The sequence below is a fragment of the Hemiscyllium ocellatum genome, chromosome 18 (genome assembly GCF_020745735.1).
Source record: "Hemiscyllium ocellatum isolate sHemOce1 chromosome 18, sHemOce1.pat.X.cur, whole genome shotgun sequence".
Classification (NCBI taxonomy): domain Eukaryota; kingdom Metazoa; phylum Chordata; class Chondrichthyes; order Orectolobiformes; family Hemiscylliidae; genus Hemiscyllium; species Hemiscyllium ocellatum.
Window position 1 is genome coordinate 46,481,356 of NC_083418.1, and position 18,533 is coordinate 46,499,888.

The 18,533-nt window shown below is 40.3% G+C and overlaps 1 protein-coding gene across 1 annotated transcript in view; it reads left to right on the forward strand.

Moving 5' to 3' along the window:
- LOC132824211 (protein inscuteable homolog) overlaps positions 1-18,533 on the forward strand; it is a 287,434-nt gene that overhangs the window by 155,012 nt on the left and 113,889 nt on the right. The window contains exon 6 of the mRNA XM_060838515.1: positions 4,179-4,304. Within this exon, the coding sequence (XP_060694498.1) occupies positions 4,179-4,304 (126 nt within the window). The remainder of the gene's footprint in view (positions 1-4,178; positions 4,305-18,533) is intronic.

Below are 18,533 nucleotides of genomic sequence, written 5' to 3' on the forward strand. Positions count from 1 at the left end.
GGTTTACAAAGCCGCTCTTCCTGGCACCATCTTAGGTACAAAGGTACCGAGACACAAAATCTTGGGTGTGAAGCAGAAAATAAAGAAGAAATTTAAAAGTTCGACATTACAGTGCTTCTTAAGTGCTTAGCCATGGGCCTGCATCCAGGTCCTTCTATCCCAATGCAGAGAGCAACACCAGCAGGAAGCAGTTGGCCAGCCTGCAGAGTAAAAGCGGACAGAGTCGATGAGCTCTGGGTAGGAGTCTGTACGCTGTGCTGCTACTCCTCCCCCATCTCCCAATTAAAATGGATGAGTGGTCGCTGTTGAAGAGTGACCACTTTTGAGGAGGTGCTTCAGAAAACCAGCTAGTGTAGTTCTCTGAGTAACAGAGAGAAGGGGATCGAACCAGGGTACTAACCCAATCTGTAACTAGCAGTAAATCCCATCAGCAATTAACAAACATTCCACCTTTAATAAGCAATAAACCACTTGGTACTAAGTGCTGCCTTTTTAATATTAACTTCAAAATTGCACAATAGAGAATGAGATGGGGATTGGGTGCTTTGTGCTGTCTTAAAGTGGAAGTACCGTGAGTGCTGGATACTGAGGTTGCTGGAGCAGAGTCTGAATAAGAGACCAATAACCTGTTCATTACTTATGTACGATAAATTATAAAATAACAATGGTCATCATCAAGACATGCTGTGATAAAACAACAAGCTTTTATGTTCAAGAATTAAAATTAATACTTATTACAACTTTACACATAAATTTGAAATAAATTATCCTTAAACTCTTTTTTGTATAAATTAATTCTTCTGCAATAATTTAAAAGTAACAATTATGGAGTGATTGCACTTAGAGCAGAAGAGAACTTTTTACAGTTTTCACCTGCAGTGTCAGTGTATTTATTAACTGCTATCTGCTTTAAGGAAGGCATAAATTCTCATCCCTATGAGGATTTGTTTGAGCACTTGCTGCATGATTGACCTTGGTGTTGAGATATATTACCCACAAAAGTAATTTCTTTCAGCCTTTGAATTCCCTGCTCCTTTTAAAAGATTTAACATCTTAGGAGGGAGCTTAAAGTGTTTAATATTCATAAATTATTGCATGAAAAGCACAATTATCTGATATTTAGCTGATTTGTTGTAGGACAGTATTCATCAGTAACACCGGATCATTCAAAATATAGAACTGCAAAGGTTCCTTTCACGTACATGTTGCCTTGCACTAATTCATGAACTTTATGTTTTGTACCCTAAACTCAAGAGAGAATCATATCAATATTACAGTTTAAACTAGAATTGTAAAATTGATCAATTCTTGCAGGAAAGATTGTCATTGAATTTCCAAGCGCAAGAAATAAGAAATATTTAGTACTCAAATAATTTCTATTTCTCTGAGTAACAGAGAGAAGGGGAGCTAACCAGGGTACTAACCCAGTCTAGTAAATCCCATCAGCAATTTACAAACATTTCACATTCCAATTCAGATATACCGTAAAGCCTTTTTCCTGTAAATGTATTGAAATATCATGAACCTTACATCATTTTGCCACTAATCTTTTGAAAACTTCCAGGCCATCAAACCGATTGCAATCTAACAGTTACTGTTTGGGCTTTAAGTTACTCTTATTTCTCTTGCTTGCTATAATTCTCTGACCTCGTTGCTGCCCTTTCCATCATATGTAAAAATTAGCTTTCCATTTACCACATCTGCAAAATATTCGACTTTTGTAGGGTACGTTTTTCATACATCGTTACTTTAGGGGCAGACAATGAAATTTTGTAAAAGAAAGAAATGTTTCATATTACGATGATATTTCATTAACAAGTTATCTTGCCTGACGTTTCATGTTTTGCGGGGTATTTGAGGATGTCACATGACTAACGTGTCATTATTTTCATGCAAATGCTTTTAAAAATATAATCATTATTGGAAAATTTAAAAAAACTGAAAGAGCTGCACATGCTGGAAATCAGAAACAAAAGCACGAATTGCTGGAAAAGTTCTGCATGTCTGGCGGCATCTGTGGAGAGAAATCAGAGTTAATATTTTGGGTCCAGTGTCCCTTCCATGGAACTGATGGTAATGAGGAAAACATTAGTTTTTATGCAAAAGATAGGGTGGGGGTGGGAGGGTGTGTGTGTGTGTGGTGGGAATAAGGAGTAAGTGTTAAGTGGAAATAGAGCTCAAAGAGAGAGAAGAGTAGTTGGCTAGATGAAGGAGTGGATTACAATCAGGCTAGGAAGGTGAATAGCTGTTAATGGGGACTGTTAGTGGCTAACAATGGGTTGTGTGCAAGAGCAGACTTGTAATAACAAGGCCTGGTGTCTGGGGGTTGGGGTAAGGACATGGGACAGCTCAAGCCTGAAAATAGTTGAGCTTGATATCATGTCAGAAATCTGTAAAGTTCCCAAGCGGACAATGAAGTGCTTTTCTTCCATTTTGCGCTGAGATTTGCTGGAGTACTGGCAGCAAGCCTGAGACAGAGATGTTGGCCATGGAAAAAGGTGATGTGTGGTGTGTTGAAATGGCTGGCAACTAGAAGCTCAGGGGTGTCCGTCCGTCTGTTTGTCCATCTGTCTTTCTGTCCATCCATCTGTTCCCCCTTCCCACTCCACCCTATCTCTACCTTTGGAATCTATCTTGTTTTCTTTCTAATGGATTCAAATGGATTACTCAATTTGAATCAAACAAACTGAAATATATATCAAAAATGATTGTGGCAAGCAATTTTTTTAAAGTGTCGATCAAATCATTATGTTATATATACACACACACTAACTCCAGAATTTAATGATGTGGGAACTGAATTTTGTAGCCACCAATTCAGCTATGTGACAAGGGAGCATTTATCTTATATTGGTGGTTGCTCTGAGAAGGAACTAGTAATTCACCTTCTTAAAACAATGCAGTTTTTATGATAAGAGATTTGTATGGGTCATTACTATAGTAACGATAGCATAGCAACCTTGTTCAGTTTGTGTGCCTGTTGCAGTTCCAACTCCATTTGTACTGGCATATAAACCAATTTCTTTTCTGTATTTTGCATCTATATTTTGATTCAGTTTTGTCAAATAGATCTAGTGGTAGTTTGAGAGGTGTGTGTTGTATGATAAACCTTCATCATAATTCAGCATGTTGTATGAGCTAGTTGGTTTCTTGGTCACCATGTTATAAATTTGCTGCCAGCAAACCTCTTGTAAGATCTACACTGCCTAATTGGGTTAGGACGGTAGAAGAAAATCCATTGGTAGTCCAATGTGAAGAGGTTTTTGTCTTAAACAAGATGTAGTTTATTGCTTGGTAGTAATCAGGTACTAGGGATATTTGAACTCGTGGGCACAGCTTTAGAATTAGAGGGGGTCAATTTAGAAAGGGAATGAGGAGATATTTCTTCAGCCAGAGAGTGGTGGGCCTGTGGAATTCATTGCCACAGAGCGCAGTGGAGGCCGGGACGCTAAATGTCTTCAAGGCAGAGATTGATAAATTCTTAATCTCGCAAGGAATTAAGGGATATGGGGAGAAAATGACCCCTTCTAATTCTAAAGTTGTGCCGAAGAGTCCAAATATCCCTAGTGTCTGATTACTACCAAGCAATAATCTACATCTTGTTTAAGACAAAAACCTCTTCACATTGGACTACCAATGGATTTTCTTCTACCGTCCTAACCCAATTAGGCAGTGTAAATCCTAAAAGAGGTTTGCCGGCAGCAAATTTACAACATGGTGACCAAGAAACCAACTAGCTCATTCAACATGCTGAATGATTGAATGGCTGAGTGGACTTAATGGGCTGAATGGCCTCACTACCACTCCTATGTCTTATGGTCTTAATGCCATTAATATGATAGGTATTGTTACTAAGACTGTGAGGAAATCTAGATGTAGTTCTTTGTTTAGTTATACATATAGGTCTATCTCCAAGACCTATGTTCCCCACTTAAATCCTTATGATATCATTATATTGGGTGGAGGTTAATGCACTCTCAGCATTAACCCTTTAAAAGGCAAATATGTTTAGCAACAGTGTGCATTACCATTAATATTGAATCAGAACTTGAAAAGATGGAATTTATAGTTTCTTCCAATTTTTCACAATAATCAAAAATACTGTTGGTTGATGAGTAGAAGTTTGTGTGGAATAATCTTTGAATATGTTTTAAATGCTCCATGTTATTTCCTTGCAGGAAGGAGGGGTGGCAGTACTATTCAAGCTGTGCAGACAGGATGCTCCTAGTTATTTGCATGTGCATGCCCTTAGAGCACTGACATCAATATGTAGTGTGGAGGAAGGCATCAATGAACTTGAGAAGGTATGGCAATATGTGTTAAACAGAAAGTACAATGTAAACTTTTTTGTATTTAAATTGATACTGGTGAGCAATGTTTCTTATAAAAATTCTAAAGAATGTATTAGATGTTAAGAGTGTGAATTAATCAAATTCATTTCTGCTCACTCTGGAAGTTGTTAGAAGTACTGACAAAAAAAGAATTGTGTATGAATTGGTGCCCATATTTGAAGAGTATTCTTCCAATATTGATCATTACCAAACAAAAAAGTAAATGAGTAAGGGAGCATTTCACAAAAAAACACTTGTATAAGTGGTTGGTCTCTATATTTTCAAGCTAAGACTGATTTTTGTGTTGGTATGAATGTTAGTCTCTTTGAGGATGCATTACAAACTACTCTGCAGCTGCTATTGAAAATGTGAATGGTGATCAAACATATAACAATCAGGTACTAGTTACATTAGTATGATAGATATCATTACTAAAACTGTGAGGAGATCCAGGTGTATTTCTTTGTTTTATTATACACATAGGTCTACTTCACATGAGATCCACACTTCTGCTCCCACTGAATTCCTTATGATATCATTATATAAAGAGTTTTTAAAATTCATTCATGGGATGAGGACTTGCACTGGCTAGGCCAGTATTTATTGCCCATCCTTATTGATCCAGAGGGCAATTAAGAGTCAAACACATTGCTGGGGGTCTGGAGTCATATGTAGGCCAGACCAGGTAAGGATTGCAGTTGGATTTTTCCCCAGGCAATCAGCAATGGATTCATGATCAGTATCTTATTTGCAGATTATTTTCAAAAAATTAAATTCAAATTCCACCATCTGCTGTGGCATAATTCAAACTTGGGTCTCCAGAGCATCATCTGGGTCTCTGGAATTAATTGTCTCGTGATAATACCATTAAGCCATCGCAGAAATCAGGGCTTGCCTGGATTTCAACTGGGACCTCTCACTTATCTACCATATTCCGTAAGTTTGATTCATACCCCAAGAACAATGAGTCATTACTGGAGCTTCACCAAGTTATCAGCACATTTCTTTTTCTGGCCTTTTTTAATCCATTAAACTGTTTTGATTAATGTAGATTCGATATTCCATCAATTACTTTGATTCAGAATCTGAATATTTCATTCTGCAGGCTGTGTTTATGATTCATATTTATATTTCAATAATGTAACTGAAAGAGAATTTTGAACATTTAATGTCATCAGTGCTCCAGTGATGTATTGTCAATATAGACAGTAGTATTCACAAGTATCAGCAATCAGGCCTTTTTTATATATATGTACACTGATAATTTGGGGTTTTGAGTTGAATTCAGACACTTGAGGAACAGAGTGTTTGAAGTCCTAGGCCTTAAACCCAGGAGCAATCTCATGGGCTACAGAGCAGCTGTGGCTCCATCCTCCTGTATGCATGGACCATGTTTAACGGACACCTCAAATCCCTGGAGAATTATCACCAGCACTGCCTTCACAAACTTCTGCAAATCCACTGGCAAGTCAGGCATATCAACATGACCATCTCCTCCCAGGTCAATATTGCTAGCATTGAGACACTGGTGATGTATGATGAACCGCAATGAGTGGGCCACATTGTCCACTGCCTGACACAGGAGTCCCTTAGCAATTGAGTTCCGCAATGAAATGTGATCACAAGGACAGCACTGAGAAATGCTACGAGGATGTATTGAAAATTTCGCTAAAGAAATACAACACCCCCACTGGCATGTAGGAATCGCTTGCCCTAGAATGCACAAACTGGAGAAGAAACAATTGTGAAGACACCAACCATTTCACATGTCACTGAGTGGAGCATGTGGAGGCCAAGTGCAAGCAGCGGAAAGACCGTGTAGAATCCAGGGTGCCCTCCTGTCCCCAACCTCCCATCTCATACCCCCCCAACCTCTCCAACCTCATTGAAGTCTGCCTGCTCATCTGTGGCACACTTTATAGTTGCAGAACTGGACACTTCAGCTACAGTAGAACCACCTCATCCACAGAGTGAAAGCAAGTCATCCTTGACCCTGAGGGATTGCCAAAGAACAGAAGAAGAGATACGATCTTAAAATTTATAGGTTACACAAAACTTGAAAATATAACAAACAGTGAACAACATGCACTTACAGATGACATAGGAAGGTAGATAGACTGGATGGGCATATGTCAGATGAAATTCAGTGCATAAAAATGTGAGGTTCATATTGTCTGTGAAAGGAGGAGAGGCAACTGATAAAAAAACAGAGACACATCAACGTGTGTGTGTGAGTAAACCATTGCAGAAAGCAGGACCAGTTAATATAACAAATGGAAAATTCATTTGTAAATAAAGGCATAGAGCACGGATATCAGGAAGTTACACTTGTACAAATGAAACACAAGTTCTACTTGAGTGTCGTGTCCAATTCTGGCACTCCACTTTAGCAAGAATGTGAAGACTGTGAACAATGTGCAATAAAAATTTATGCAAAAGTTTCCAGGGATGATCATGTGGAGAGACAGGAGAATCTGACATTGCTTTTCATAGACCTAAGGGGAGATTTGATTAAAGAGTTTAAATTCATGAAAGATTTAGTGAGGGTAAACTCTAGCTGAAAATGTGTTGCTGGTCAAAGCACAGCAGGCCAGGCAGCATCTCAGGAATAGGGAATTCGACGTTTCGAGCATAAGCCCTTCATCAGGAATGAGAGAGAGTAGCCAAGCAGGCTAAGATAAAAGGTAGGGAGGAGGGACTTGGGGGAGGGGCGATGGAGGTGGGATAGGTGGAAGGAGGTCAAGGTGAGGGTGATAGGCCGGAGTGGGGTGGGGGCGGAGAGGTCAGTAAGGAGATTGCAGGTTAGGAGGGCGGTGCTGAGTTGAGGGAACTGACTGAGACAAGGTGGGGGGAGCGGAAATGAGGAAACTGGAGAAATCTGAATTCATACCTTGTGGTTGGAGGGTTCCCAGGCGGAAGATGAGGCGCTCCTCCTCCAGCCGTCGTGTTGTTATGTTCTGCCGGTGGAGGAGTCCAAGGACCTGCATGTCCTCGGTGGAGTGGGAGGGAGAGTTAAAGTGTTGAGCCACGGGGTGGTTGGGTTGGTTGGTCCGGGCGGCCCAGAGGTGTTCTCTGAAGCGTTCCGCAAGTAAGCGGCCTGTCTCCCCAATATAGAGGAGGCCACATCGGGTGCAGCGGATGCAATAGATGATGTGTGTGGAGGTACAGGTGAACTTGTGGCGGATATGGAAGGATCCCTTGGGGCCTTGGAGGGAAGTGAGTGTGGAGGTGTGGGCGCAAGTTTTAGATTTCCTGCGGTTGCAGGGGAAGGTGCCGGGGGTGGAGGTTGGGTTGGCGGGGGGTGTGGATCTGACGAGGGAGTCACGAAGGGAGTGGTCCTTGCGGAACGCTGATAGGGGAGGGGAGGGAAATATATCCGCGGTCCTTGAAGAAGGAGGCCATCTGGGCTGTGCGGTGTTGGAACTGGTCCTCCTGGTAGCAGACGCGGCGGAGACGAAGGAATTGGGAATATGGGATGGAGTTTTTGCAGGGGGCAGGGTGGGTGCTTTGTCACACTGTTTCTGCTGATTTGCTGAACTATACATTCACCTCCACAATTAATGCCTCTCCCACCTTGAACAAGTGTGACCCACATCTCTATTCCATTAAAGTACAGGGAATGAGACTTGGAAAGAATATGACAAGCAATTGATTTGGCCATTTATTACCATATTTATCTGGATTGCATAAAGCTCTATTGAGTAATTAGTGCTCCTGTCTGGTAAGTGTGATAAAAGATGTGGATTTATAAATATTAATATAATTTCTTTCAGAGAGACTGGATTTCAAACTAGTGGTATATGGTTGCTAATCTATTTTTGTGAAAGGGTTTAAAAATTAATTAGGCCAGCTGTTTTGGAAACAGTGTGTGACATCCTCACATTTAAGTGGAAGTTTGCATCTACTTTCAACATTCCAGTGCAGTACAGGCCCTTCAGCCCTAGATGAAAATTTTATCATTCACAATGGGATTTAAACCGATGTTCCCAGAACATTAGCCTGGGGTTCAGGATCACTCGGCCAATGACATTACCACTACACCATTCCTAACCTTCAAGGAGTTTATGACAGAAGAAAGAAAACATTAAGCTGTAACAGGATCTAGGATAAGTAGGATTATAAAATGTTTTGATAAAACGCCCTTGGATTGTGTTCAAAGGATAACTAGCTATGTTTAGAAGCAAATATAGTCTCCTAGAAAAATAAGATTGTTTAGAGTAGTTAAGGAAATAAACTACCTTCATGAAAGAATGCAGTTTGTGAAACTTCCAGACCAGGAGTGTTTGTTTAGAACACTGCACCTTATTAAATTATTGAGATTACCTTTAAGATAATGGTTTCAGGGAAAAGATGGGACTTGGTTTTGTCTGCCTGTTTTAAAATCTTTCACAATATGTGACGTTTAGATGGTTTGGTTTGTTTTGTGTTATTTTTGTTGAGATTCCCCTTTCCAGCACCAGTAATACATTTCTGTTGTATTAATAAAAATCAAATTAGCAGCTTGCGTATATGGGTTTCTGTGACCAGATGCCAGACTAAATTTTTAAACAATGTTTCTTAAGCCAGATTTTATTTAGGGGTTTGACTTGAATAGCATCAGCTGGAATCATAACATAAGAATGTTCACTAATCCAGAATCATCCTGTGATGCATCGATAATCCATAACTTTTTATCTCTACTGTAAACAGACATCTTACTCCAGGCTTTGATAAAGTTCTCTTCTTTGGTAAACTCCACTTGGTGCCTCAATTGTGCCTCATCCTCCATCCATAGATCTCATTTGGTCCCTAATTGGTTCCATCACTCCTTTGACAATCATTTTAATGTTACCATTTAAAAAGTAAAAATGTTCACTTAAGAACATAAGAAATAAAAGCAGAAATAGACCAGTTAGCCCCTTCTGTCTACCCAGCTTTTCAAAAGTATCATGGCTGGTCTGATTGTGGCCTGAACTCCATTTACCTCCCTTCCATTCCTACCCCTGCACCACCTCATATCCCTTTGACTCCCTTTTACATCTTGAACCTCTTCAATGACCCAGCCTCCACAGCTCACTGGGAATAAGAGTTCTAAAAAAAAATACCAGCCATCTGTGAAAAGAACTTGTCCCTCAACTCCATCTTAAATGAGAGACCTGTCATTTTTAAGCCGTGCCTCCTATTCTAGATCCCTTTATGGGAACACACCCAGTAAGACTTACCTGGAGAAGAAAGTTGGAATCGCTTTTATGGTAGACCACCCAAATCTTAAGGATTTTCCTGCTCCTTGGATGCTATATGACCTGCTGTGCTTTTCCAGCACCACTCTAATCTAGATTCTGATCTCTAGCATCTGCAGTCCTCACTTCCACCCTAATCTTATGCTGTCTCTGCTTTTTTCACTTTGTTTTCTCTTCTCCTGCGTACATTTTTTCTTTAGACATTTTCTGCCTTTTATGCTTAATCTTTCCATATAACATCTCCATCGTTTCAGAAATCTGGCTATGGTTGCCTTCCGCATTTCCCTTATTGCAATGTATATCAACTGAAACTGAACTATTTCCTTCAGAAATTCCTCACTTTTACTGCCCTTGCTTGTCCAATTCAACACTTGGATGGTTAAGGATTCCAATTACTAACTCTGTGTAGATCATGGATCTCTCAGTAATTTATTTGCAAATCTACTCCTCTACCTCCTTACTGTTATTTTCTGCTATTTCTATGAAGGTACACCAAAGAGTATAATAGCTCCCTTCTCCACTATCAAATCCAACCAAATGGATTCTGGCTTTGATCCAGCAAGAACAGTCCCTCTTTCAAGCACAATGGTATTTTTGTTTGATCTCAATTGCTATTTTTGCTCCTTTCTAGCTTCCATGTACTACCCAGTACACAGATACAAGAAGCATCCAATCTTTCTTTTTGAGTCGATTGAATTAAATGATTTGCCTGCTTGTTTTTTTTGTGCCTCTTGGCTATCAAGCTTTTCTGCACACCTTATAGAGTCATGGAGTCATAGAGATGTACAGTATGGAAACAGACCCTTTGGTCCAACCCGTCCACGCCAACTAGATTTCCCAACCCAATCTAGTCCCACCTGCCAGCACCCAGCCAAATTCCTCCAAACCCTTCCTATTCATATACCCATCCAAATGCCTCTTAAATGTTGCAATTGTACAAGCCTCCACCACATCCTCTGGCAGCTCATTCCATACCTGTAACACTCTCTGTGAAAATGTTGCCCCTTAGGTCTCTTTTATATCTTTCCCCTCTCACCCTAAACCTATGCTCTCTAGTTCTGGACTCCCTGACCCCAGGGAAAAGGCTTTGCCTATTTACCCTATCCTATGTGCATTCAAAATTAAATGAGATTTTTAAAATGTTTTCTATGATCCTACTCAATTCTACATCAGTTCTAACACTAATCGTTCCTCTCAGTTTTCTCTCTACATTGATTTCACTTTTCGATATTAATCTTGGTGAACAACATCCTGCTGAATTAATTTAAACCTTCCCACAAAAGTCATTAACCTGTCTCCAAGGGTATTGGTCTCAGTTCTATTTAGGTGCATCTTGAACAAGCTCCTCTACCCATGAAGCTGGTCCCAATGTCCCCGGAATCTGAAGCCTTTTTTCTGGCACCATGTTGCTAACCTGATAATGACCTTCATCAATGCAAATAATTGGGATAATCCAAATAATTATTACCTTTGAGATCCTGCTTTTTAACTTGATCCCAGCCCTTAAATTCTGTGTGGAAGATCTCAATCCTCCTTTTCTTCAGTCATTGATCCTGATATGAACTATTCCACTGTCTCTTCCTCACACAGAGTATTCTAAATGCTCTTTGGGATATCACTAAGCTGCCAACAAATCACACTGTTCTTGTATTGACAGAAACAGAACTGCATGTCTATCCACATGCCAATTACACTGCACTCTACACTTTGTTGTACCTGTGGGATACTTTGCTTAACAATTAAAGACTCAAGCAAATCTGTATTCAATGCTGCTTCTTGACTGAAAATGTAATATCCCAGAGACTAGGTTAACTGTCTGTCATTCTTTTTCGTATCAGTATGATCAAACACCTGATGACATATGTCCGGAGTAGATAGGACTTGAACTCAAACATTCTGGCCCAGAGGTAGGGACACTACCACTGCACCACAAGACCCCAGCTGTGTAGCTATCCTTCATGAATGCTGTGAGGCAAACACTTATGTAGCTGTAGGCTGATGATTTAACCTTCTCAATCACCTCACACCCTGCACTCAGAGCCATACTCATTGGTATCATTCATTTAAACCAAGGTTGGATGGTGAGGAGTCTGACCATCTAACCATAAACATGTTTCTCACTTTCAAGCCTCTCTTAACTTCCCATTTCACTATTGCTTTGTGAGCTTTCAAAAAAACTTAATTCTTCAAAAAATTTGCAGTCTCTCTAAAAGTACTCACCTGTTTCTATACTCAAAACCACATCCTCTATTTTTCTTTGCCATTAAAAGACATCTTGCCTGAAACGTTGATTCTCCTGCTCCTCGGATGTTGCTGTGCTTTTCCAGCACTACATGTTCGATTCTGATCTCCAGCATCTGCTGTCCTCACTTTCTCCATTCTGCTCGCTGGGTCTAAACTGGGTATAATTACTTGACTGTGATGGTGAAGTATTGGGCCAGGCTTGAATGCTTCCCTGTTGGTGGGATTGAAGGAGAGTGATACATTAAATTTCATGGACACCATGTGCACTGACAAATCAAACACCCTCTGCCCGGTTTTATCAGCAGTGCAGTGGGTTTCAGTTGTGTCACCTGCTTCCTTCTAATTAAAGACTTTAAATAAGCAATTAATGCCGATGCAAGGCTTTACCTTGCAATCCCCTGTAAGGATTTAGCCAGTGGTGGGAGACAGGTGAGCAGCTTGGCAGTTCTCTGTAGGCTCGCGACAGGCAAGGGATAGATTTCTCCTCAATGGGTCCCCTTGTCCCATTTGAGCATTGAATAGGGGTTTTGCCTTGCTGTAGGCAATGGCAAAACTGCTAGCAATGTTCACTCTGGACTTACACATGAACAAAATTGCATTGTTACCATGGAGTGGCTGGTCAGTAGGTGCTGAGGCCTGCTACACAATCCCAAAGCTCAGGCTGGACCTCAAAAGATCACAACATTTGCAGACTGTGGATTGCAAGAGATTTTGAAAGAGCCCAGTAATTCACTGCTACTGAGAGGCCATCACTGGAATCTGAAGAAGTTTGGTCTTCTCTGCATTCATTAGCAAGTGTATAATGTCAGTGGGCCAGATGTGTGCATTATCTCAAGTTGTAGATTTAAGTAGAAGCAGCGATGACATAGCAGCATCACCATTAAACATTTCCGTTGTAGAATCCATCCGTGGAGAAATATTATTACATACATCTAAAGCAGGCTGAACTTAAAGTAAGGTCTCCTGGCTCAGAGGTTGGGGACTCTGCCACTGCACCACAGGAGCACTTCCACTCTTCTACTGTGTCTTGAGGTGTAGGCTTTTTAGAAGTCAAAGGAGATCCATGAAAATTAAAATGGAGGGCCACGTGTAGTCGATCAAAGAACAAGGTCCAAGACTCAGTTGTACAGGACATTGCTGAGACTATATCTGGAATACTGTGTACAATTCTGGTCTCCTTTTTTGAAGAAAGAGATAATTGTTTTGGAAACAGCTCAGGCAGGTTTGGAAAGATTGTTTCTACATGAATTGCCATAACAGTCGGGTGGATGACTAGGCAGGACTCCTTCAAAGATTAAGCAATGGGATATCCAGCCATGATTTGTGTGATACAAAGTTGGGGTATTCAGTGGGAATGTGAGACTAAGACTCAGTCGTGCCAAAGTATTTTGTATTGTCTGTTGCTGATCTAATGAGATAATGGACACTACAGGTACAGAGGCTGCCTGAGATGTCTTGGTATCTGTGCTGCTGCTAGCTGGATCATGGGCCTCTACTGCCACCCAATCATTATCTTTTATGGCAACCCCTTCTCTGGTACTCTGTTGTCTAAGATGGGGATCCAGTAGATGTCGTGTACCTAGATTTCCAAAAGGCCTTAGACAAGGTGCCACAGAAGAGGATGCTGCATAAGATAAAGGTGCAAAGCATTACAGGTAAAGTATTACCATGGATAGAGGATTGGTTGACTAACAGGAAGCAAAGAGTGGAGTTAATGAGTGCTGTTGTGGTTGGCAGTCAGTGACTAGTGATGTGCATCAGGATCAATGTTGAGACCGCAATTATTCACAATTTATATAGATGATTGGTGTTGGGGACCGCATTAGTGTGTCAAAATTTGCAGATGTCACTAAGATGAGTGGCAGACCAAAGTGTGCAGAGGACTGTGAAACTTTACAGAGGAGCACAGATACGTTAAGTGAGTGGGCAAAGGTTTGGCAGATGGAATACAATGTTAATAAATATGAAGTCATCCATTTTGGTAGGAGTAACAGTAAAAAGGACTATTACTTGAATGGTAAAATGTTGCAGCATGCTGCTATGCAGAGGGACCTGGGTGTCCTTGTGCATGAATCACCGAAGGTTGTTCTGTTGGTAAAATAGGTAATTAAGAAGGCAAATGAAATTTTGACCTTCATTGCTAAAGGGAGTAAGTTTAAAAGCAGAGATGTAATGTTGGAGCTGTACAAGTGCTGCTGAGGCCACACTTGGAGTACTCTGTGCAGTTTTGGTCTCCTTACTTGAGAAAGGATGTACTGGCACTGAAGGTGCAGAGGAAGTTCACTAGGTTGATTCCAGAGTTGCAGGTATTGGTTTATGAGGAGAGGCTGAGTAGATTGGGATTATATTCATTAGAATTCAGAAGAATTAGGGGGAAATCTTACAGAAACATATAAAATTGTGAAGGGAATAGACAAGATAGATGTGGAGCAGATGTTTACACTGGCAGGTGTAACTAGGACAAGAGTGCATATCCTCACAATTAGGAGGAACAGATTTCGGACTGAATTAAGAAGGAACTTCTTTACCCTGAGGGTTGTGAATCTATGGAATTCCCTGCCCAGTAAAGTAGTTGACATTACTTCAATAAATGTTTTTAAAGTTAGGATAGTTTTTTTTTAATAATAAAGGAATTAAAGGTTATGGTGAGAGGGTTGGTAAGTGGAGCTGAGCAAACAAAATGATCAGCCATGATTTTAGTGAATGGGAGAGCAGGTTCGAAGGGCCAGATGGTCTCAACAAGGATTCCTGAGGCACATCGCTAGTCACTAACTGCCAACTAGAACAGCACTCATTAGCCCCACTCTTTGCTTCCAATCCTCTATCCATGGTAATACTTACCCGTAATGCTTTGCATCTTTATCTTATGCAGCACCCTCTTATGTGGCACCTTGTCGAAGACCTTTTGGAAATCATCTACTGGATCCCCATCTTAGACAACAGAATAACAGAGAAGGGGTTGTCATGAAAGATGATGATTGGGTGGCGGTAGATGCCCTTGATCTAATTAGCATCCTGCTTATGTTCCTATGTTCTTATGTAAGTACAGGGAAAACATGGCATCCTGTGTTTGGTTGATTTCCTGTCCAATATAATCATGTTTTGCTGTATGTAGCCAGTCATCAAAAAGAAATGGAAAGATCCAGAAAATTCATCTGTGGTCTTTCAAGGTGGGGTATCCTCAGAGGGTGGTAGTTCATAGTCATCTACTGCTGCTGAATAAAGAAGGTTCTAGAGAAGTAAAGCTTCTCCATTTGGTCAAAAATATTGTGAATTTGAAATGACATATAGAAGATCTCCAAACACACATCCAGGATAATAAAGTGTGGCATACAGCTACCCCTTCACTTTCATTGACGTATTTTCTGTACCTCAAAGTTAGATATGAGAGTGTTGAAGAAGGGGAAGTTTGAGCCAGGGTACAGTATCAGAAAAAAACAGCCAGACTAGCTCCAGTACCTAATGTAAAAACAATTGTTTTTGATAAAAGCATCTGAGTAGCAGAGTCATCTTGAAATTCCACAACTATTTGTAGAAGAAAAGATTTATTTTGGTCTCCCCAGACATTTTTTGTTTGGGATTTTGTTTCACTGCTGGGACTGTTCTCGTGCTCTTATAGATAATTCCAGAATGATACTAGGCAAAAGTGAGGACTGCAGATGCTGGAAATCAGAGTTTAGATCAGAATGGTGCTGGAAAAGCACAGCAAGTCAGGCAGCATCCAAGGAGCAGGAAAATCGATGTTTCGGGCAAAAGCCCTTCATCAGGAATAGCGGCAGGAAGCCTCCAGGGTGGAGAGATTAAAAAGATTTTTATCTCTCCACCCTTGAAGGTTCCTGCCTCTATTCCTGATGAAGGGCTTTTGCCCAAAACGTCTATTTTCCTGCTCCTCGGAAGCTGCCTGACCTGCTGTGCTTTTCCAGCACCATTCTGATCTAAATTCCAGAATGATTCCTTATGTTGCAGGTATAGCATACTGCATTAGGAGCTGGGCTATTTTGCCACTGAGGGAGATATTTTCTGCCAGAACATGAACAAGGAACAGTGGCAGTATGTGTGCACCTCTCTCCCATCACAGCTGATGTCCCTGAGACATAACTCTTAATAAGCTGGTCACATTCAGTTTGGATTCTCGGATAAATTCTGTATCTCTCCTCTCTCTGTCTCAAAATAATTTTGTTCTGCTTTAGCATTTCAATTTGCTGGACTGTTTGAGGCCTTCTCTGAATTGCAAGTGGTCAGATAAAACTTCATCCCAGCATACCAACTGCTATATGGTCTTGAATACCTCAACTCATAGGGTCTTTCAGTCACGGCGATCTGCTAAACGATGACATCAGTTAGAAAGAATTCAACCTTGCTGAGTAAATCCAACATGATTGATATCTTGTTAAACCAGAAGTAGGTGCTAAACACCTTAATTAAATCATCATATTGTTGTGGTTCTGCTCGCCGAGCTGGAAGTTTTTGCTGCAAACGTTTCGTTCCCTGGCTAGGGAACATCATCAGTGCTGTTGGAGCCTCGTGTGAAGCGCTGCTTTGATGTTTCTTCCGGTATTTATATTGGTTTGTTCTTGCCGCTTCCGGGTGTCAGTTTCAGCTGCAGTGATTTGTATGTGGGGTCCAGGTCGATGTGTCACATCGACCTGGACCCCACATACAAATCACTGCAGCTGAAACTGACACCCGGCAGCGGCAAGAACAAACCAATATAAATACCGGAAGAAACATCAAAGCAGCACTTCACACGAGGCTCCAACAGCACTGATGATGTTCCCTAGCCAGGGAACGAAACGTTTGCAGCAAAAACTTCCAGCTCGGCGAGCAGAACCACAACAACGGATACCCGAGCTACAAATCTTCAATCAGATTTCATCATATTGTGCTGTTTCTTTCTCTATGCTGAGTCAGGTAAGAATCTCAACAATAATATTACCAATGGAATACTAAAGCACACTAACCTTATCCATTTTGAAAGTTGAGGCCTGAGTCAGTATGGTATAGAGAAAATTGAGAGGCCTAGTCTGGGACAGCCTCATGGTCTAAAGGCTTTTCGGGTAATCATTTATCCAACTTTAAACTGAATGTTCCACATCTTCAGAGTCAAATAATGTACTCAATGGTGTGCTCGATTTCTTGATAATTCACAACGCTTTTTTATTGCTCATTGGGAAGTCTGACTTTAGATCATTCAGCCCTGAGATCTTCTCCACCATTGATAAGATCATTGCTGGTTTGATTTTGGCTTAAGCTCATTTTCCTGTCTCTCCCCAAAGCTGTCAACTGCCTATGTTCCAGACAAGGCTCCTCATTTGTTATATTTGTTGTAACAAGACCTACAAGGTTTCTGTATCAGATGGGGCATGTACTTCACATTTCTAATTGCTCAATTTTTCTCCCTCTCAAGACTCTTCTAATTTTCTCTGCACTTACATTTCTTCTAATTCAGTACACAATAACAGTGAGTGCAATAAAACTTTAAAATAGAAAGCAATGAATTATTTATGTAACTTTTTGGTTTAATGGAGGTGAGAAATCCTTTTATCTGTGTGTATAAGTAAGCATTAAACTGTGCTGTCCGTATTGGTGCATTCATCTCCTGTGATTAATAGGATGTTAATGAAGGTTTAACAAAGCTGAGCTATTTATTATATCATAAATGTTTATACCTGCAGCTACATTTTTAGTTTGATGACAGTACATAAACTTGTATATTGTGCATTGTATAGATAATCACATTCAGACATTAATTATTGTATACATAAGATTGATCATGAATTATATTACAGTGGTATTCAGAATGTGGCCTGGGGAACAACCTGCCCATCATTTGTGCCCTTGACAAATTTGCTTCTGTGTTTCCAGTCCTCCCTTCATAGCCTGTGCATCTTTGGAAATAGCCTCAAATCTGGCAGTTTTCTTCTGTTTTCATGCTTTTCAGTCGAAGGCTGTTACTAGACTCTAACAGTGCTAATGGAATTATAAAAACTGTAATTCTCTTTAAAACCGCAGACAATGCTCAGCCTTTTTCAATTCCATTAACTTCAGTTGAAATGGCTATTGGGCGAGATATCGTATGTAATGGACGGCTGATGGAGTCTTGTGGCGCTTTGGTAGTGTCCCTACCGCTTGGTGTGTCATAATACATCTGAACGTTTGATTAAAAATATCTATAAATAGGCAGCTGAGTCAATACTGCCCATTTTATGCTGTCTTCCCTAATCAAAATTACCCTCTGTGAGTGATTGAATATTGGACAGTAATCTCATAAAGGGCTCATTTTACAATACAAACCAAGCTGCTTAATTCAATGGGTGTAATCTGCTAAATTATTGCATCGTTCCTAGCTAATGCAATGTTATTTGCTTGTTTGTTTAAGTTATAGTTTAAAGGCTCCCTTGAAAGCTTGCATCAACTTTAGTATGCAGTTATTATTGCAATAGTACTTTACCTCAGTTTTTTTAGAATGTGAAAAGAAAAATTAATATTTTACACTCGCCTTGGCAGTTGTCTATCATTCAGACCTTGGATTTATGAAGTAAATTTAATCAGAAACATTGAAGAAAAAGAACTAATGCAAAAGCTGGATAAAATGCTAATAATACTTAAGTTGCTTCCCCAAGGACTGAAGATAATGATCAAATCTTGCTAATTAATAAATGTTGCATTTTGAGACCCTTGATGCTTTAAAAATGCTTGGCATCAGGATGATTATAAAGAGGAATTTGTTAAAAAAAAT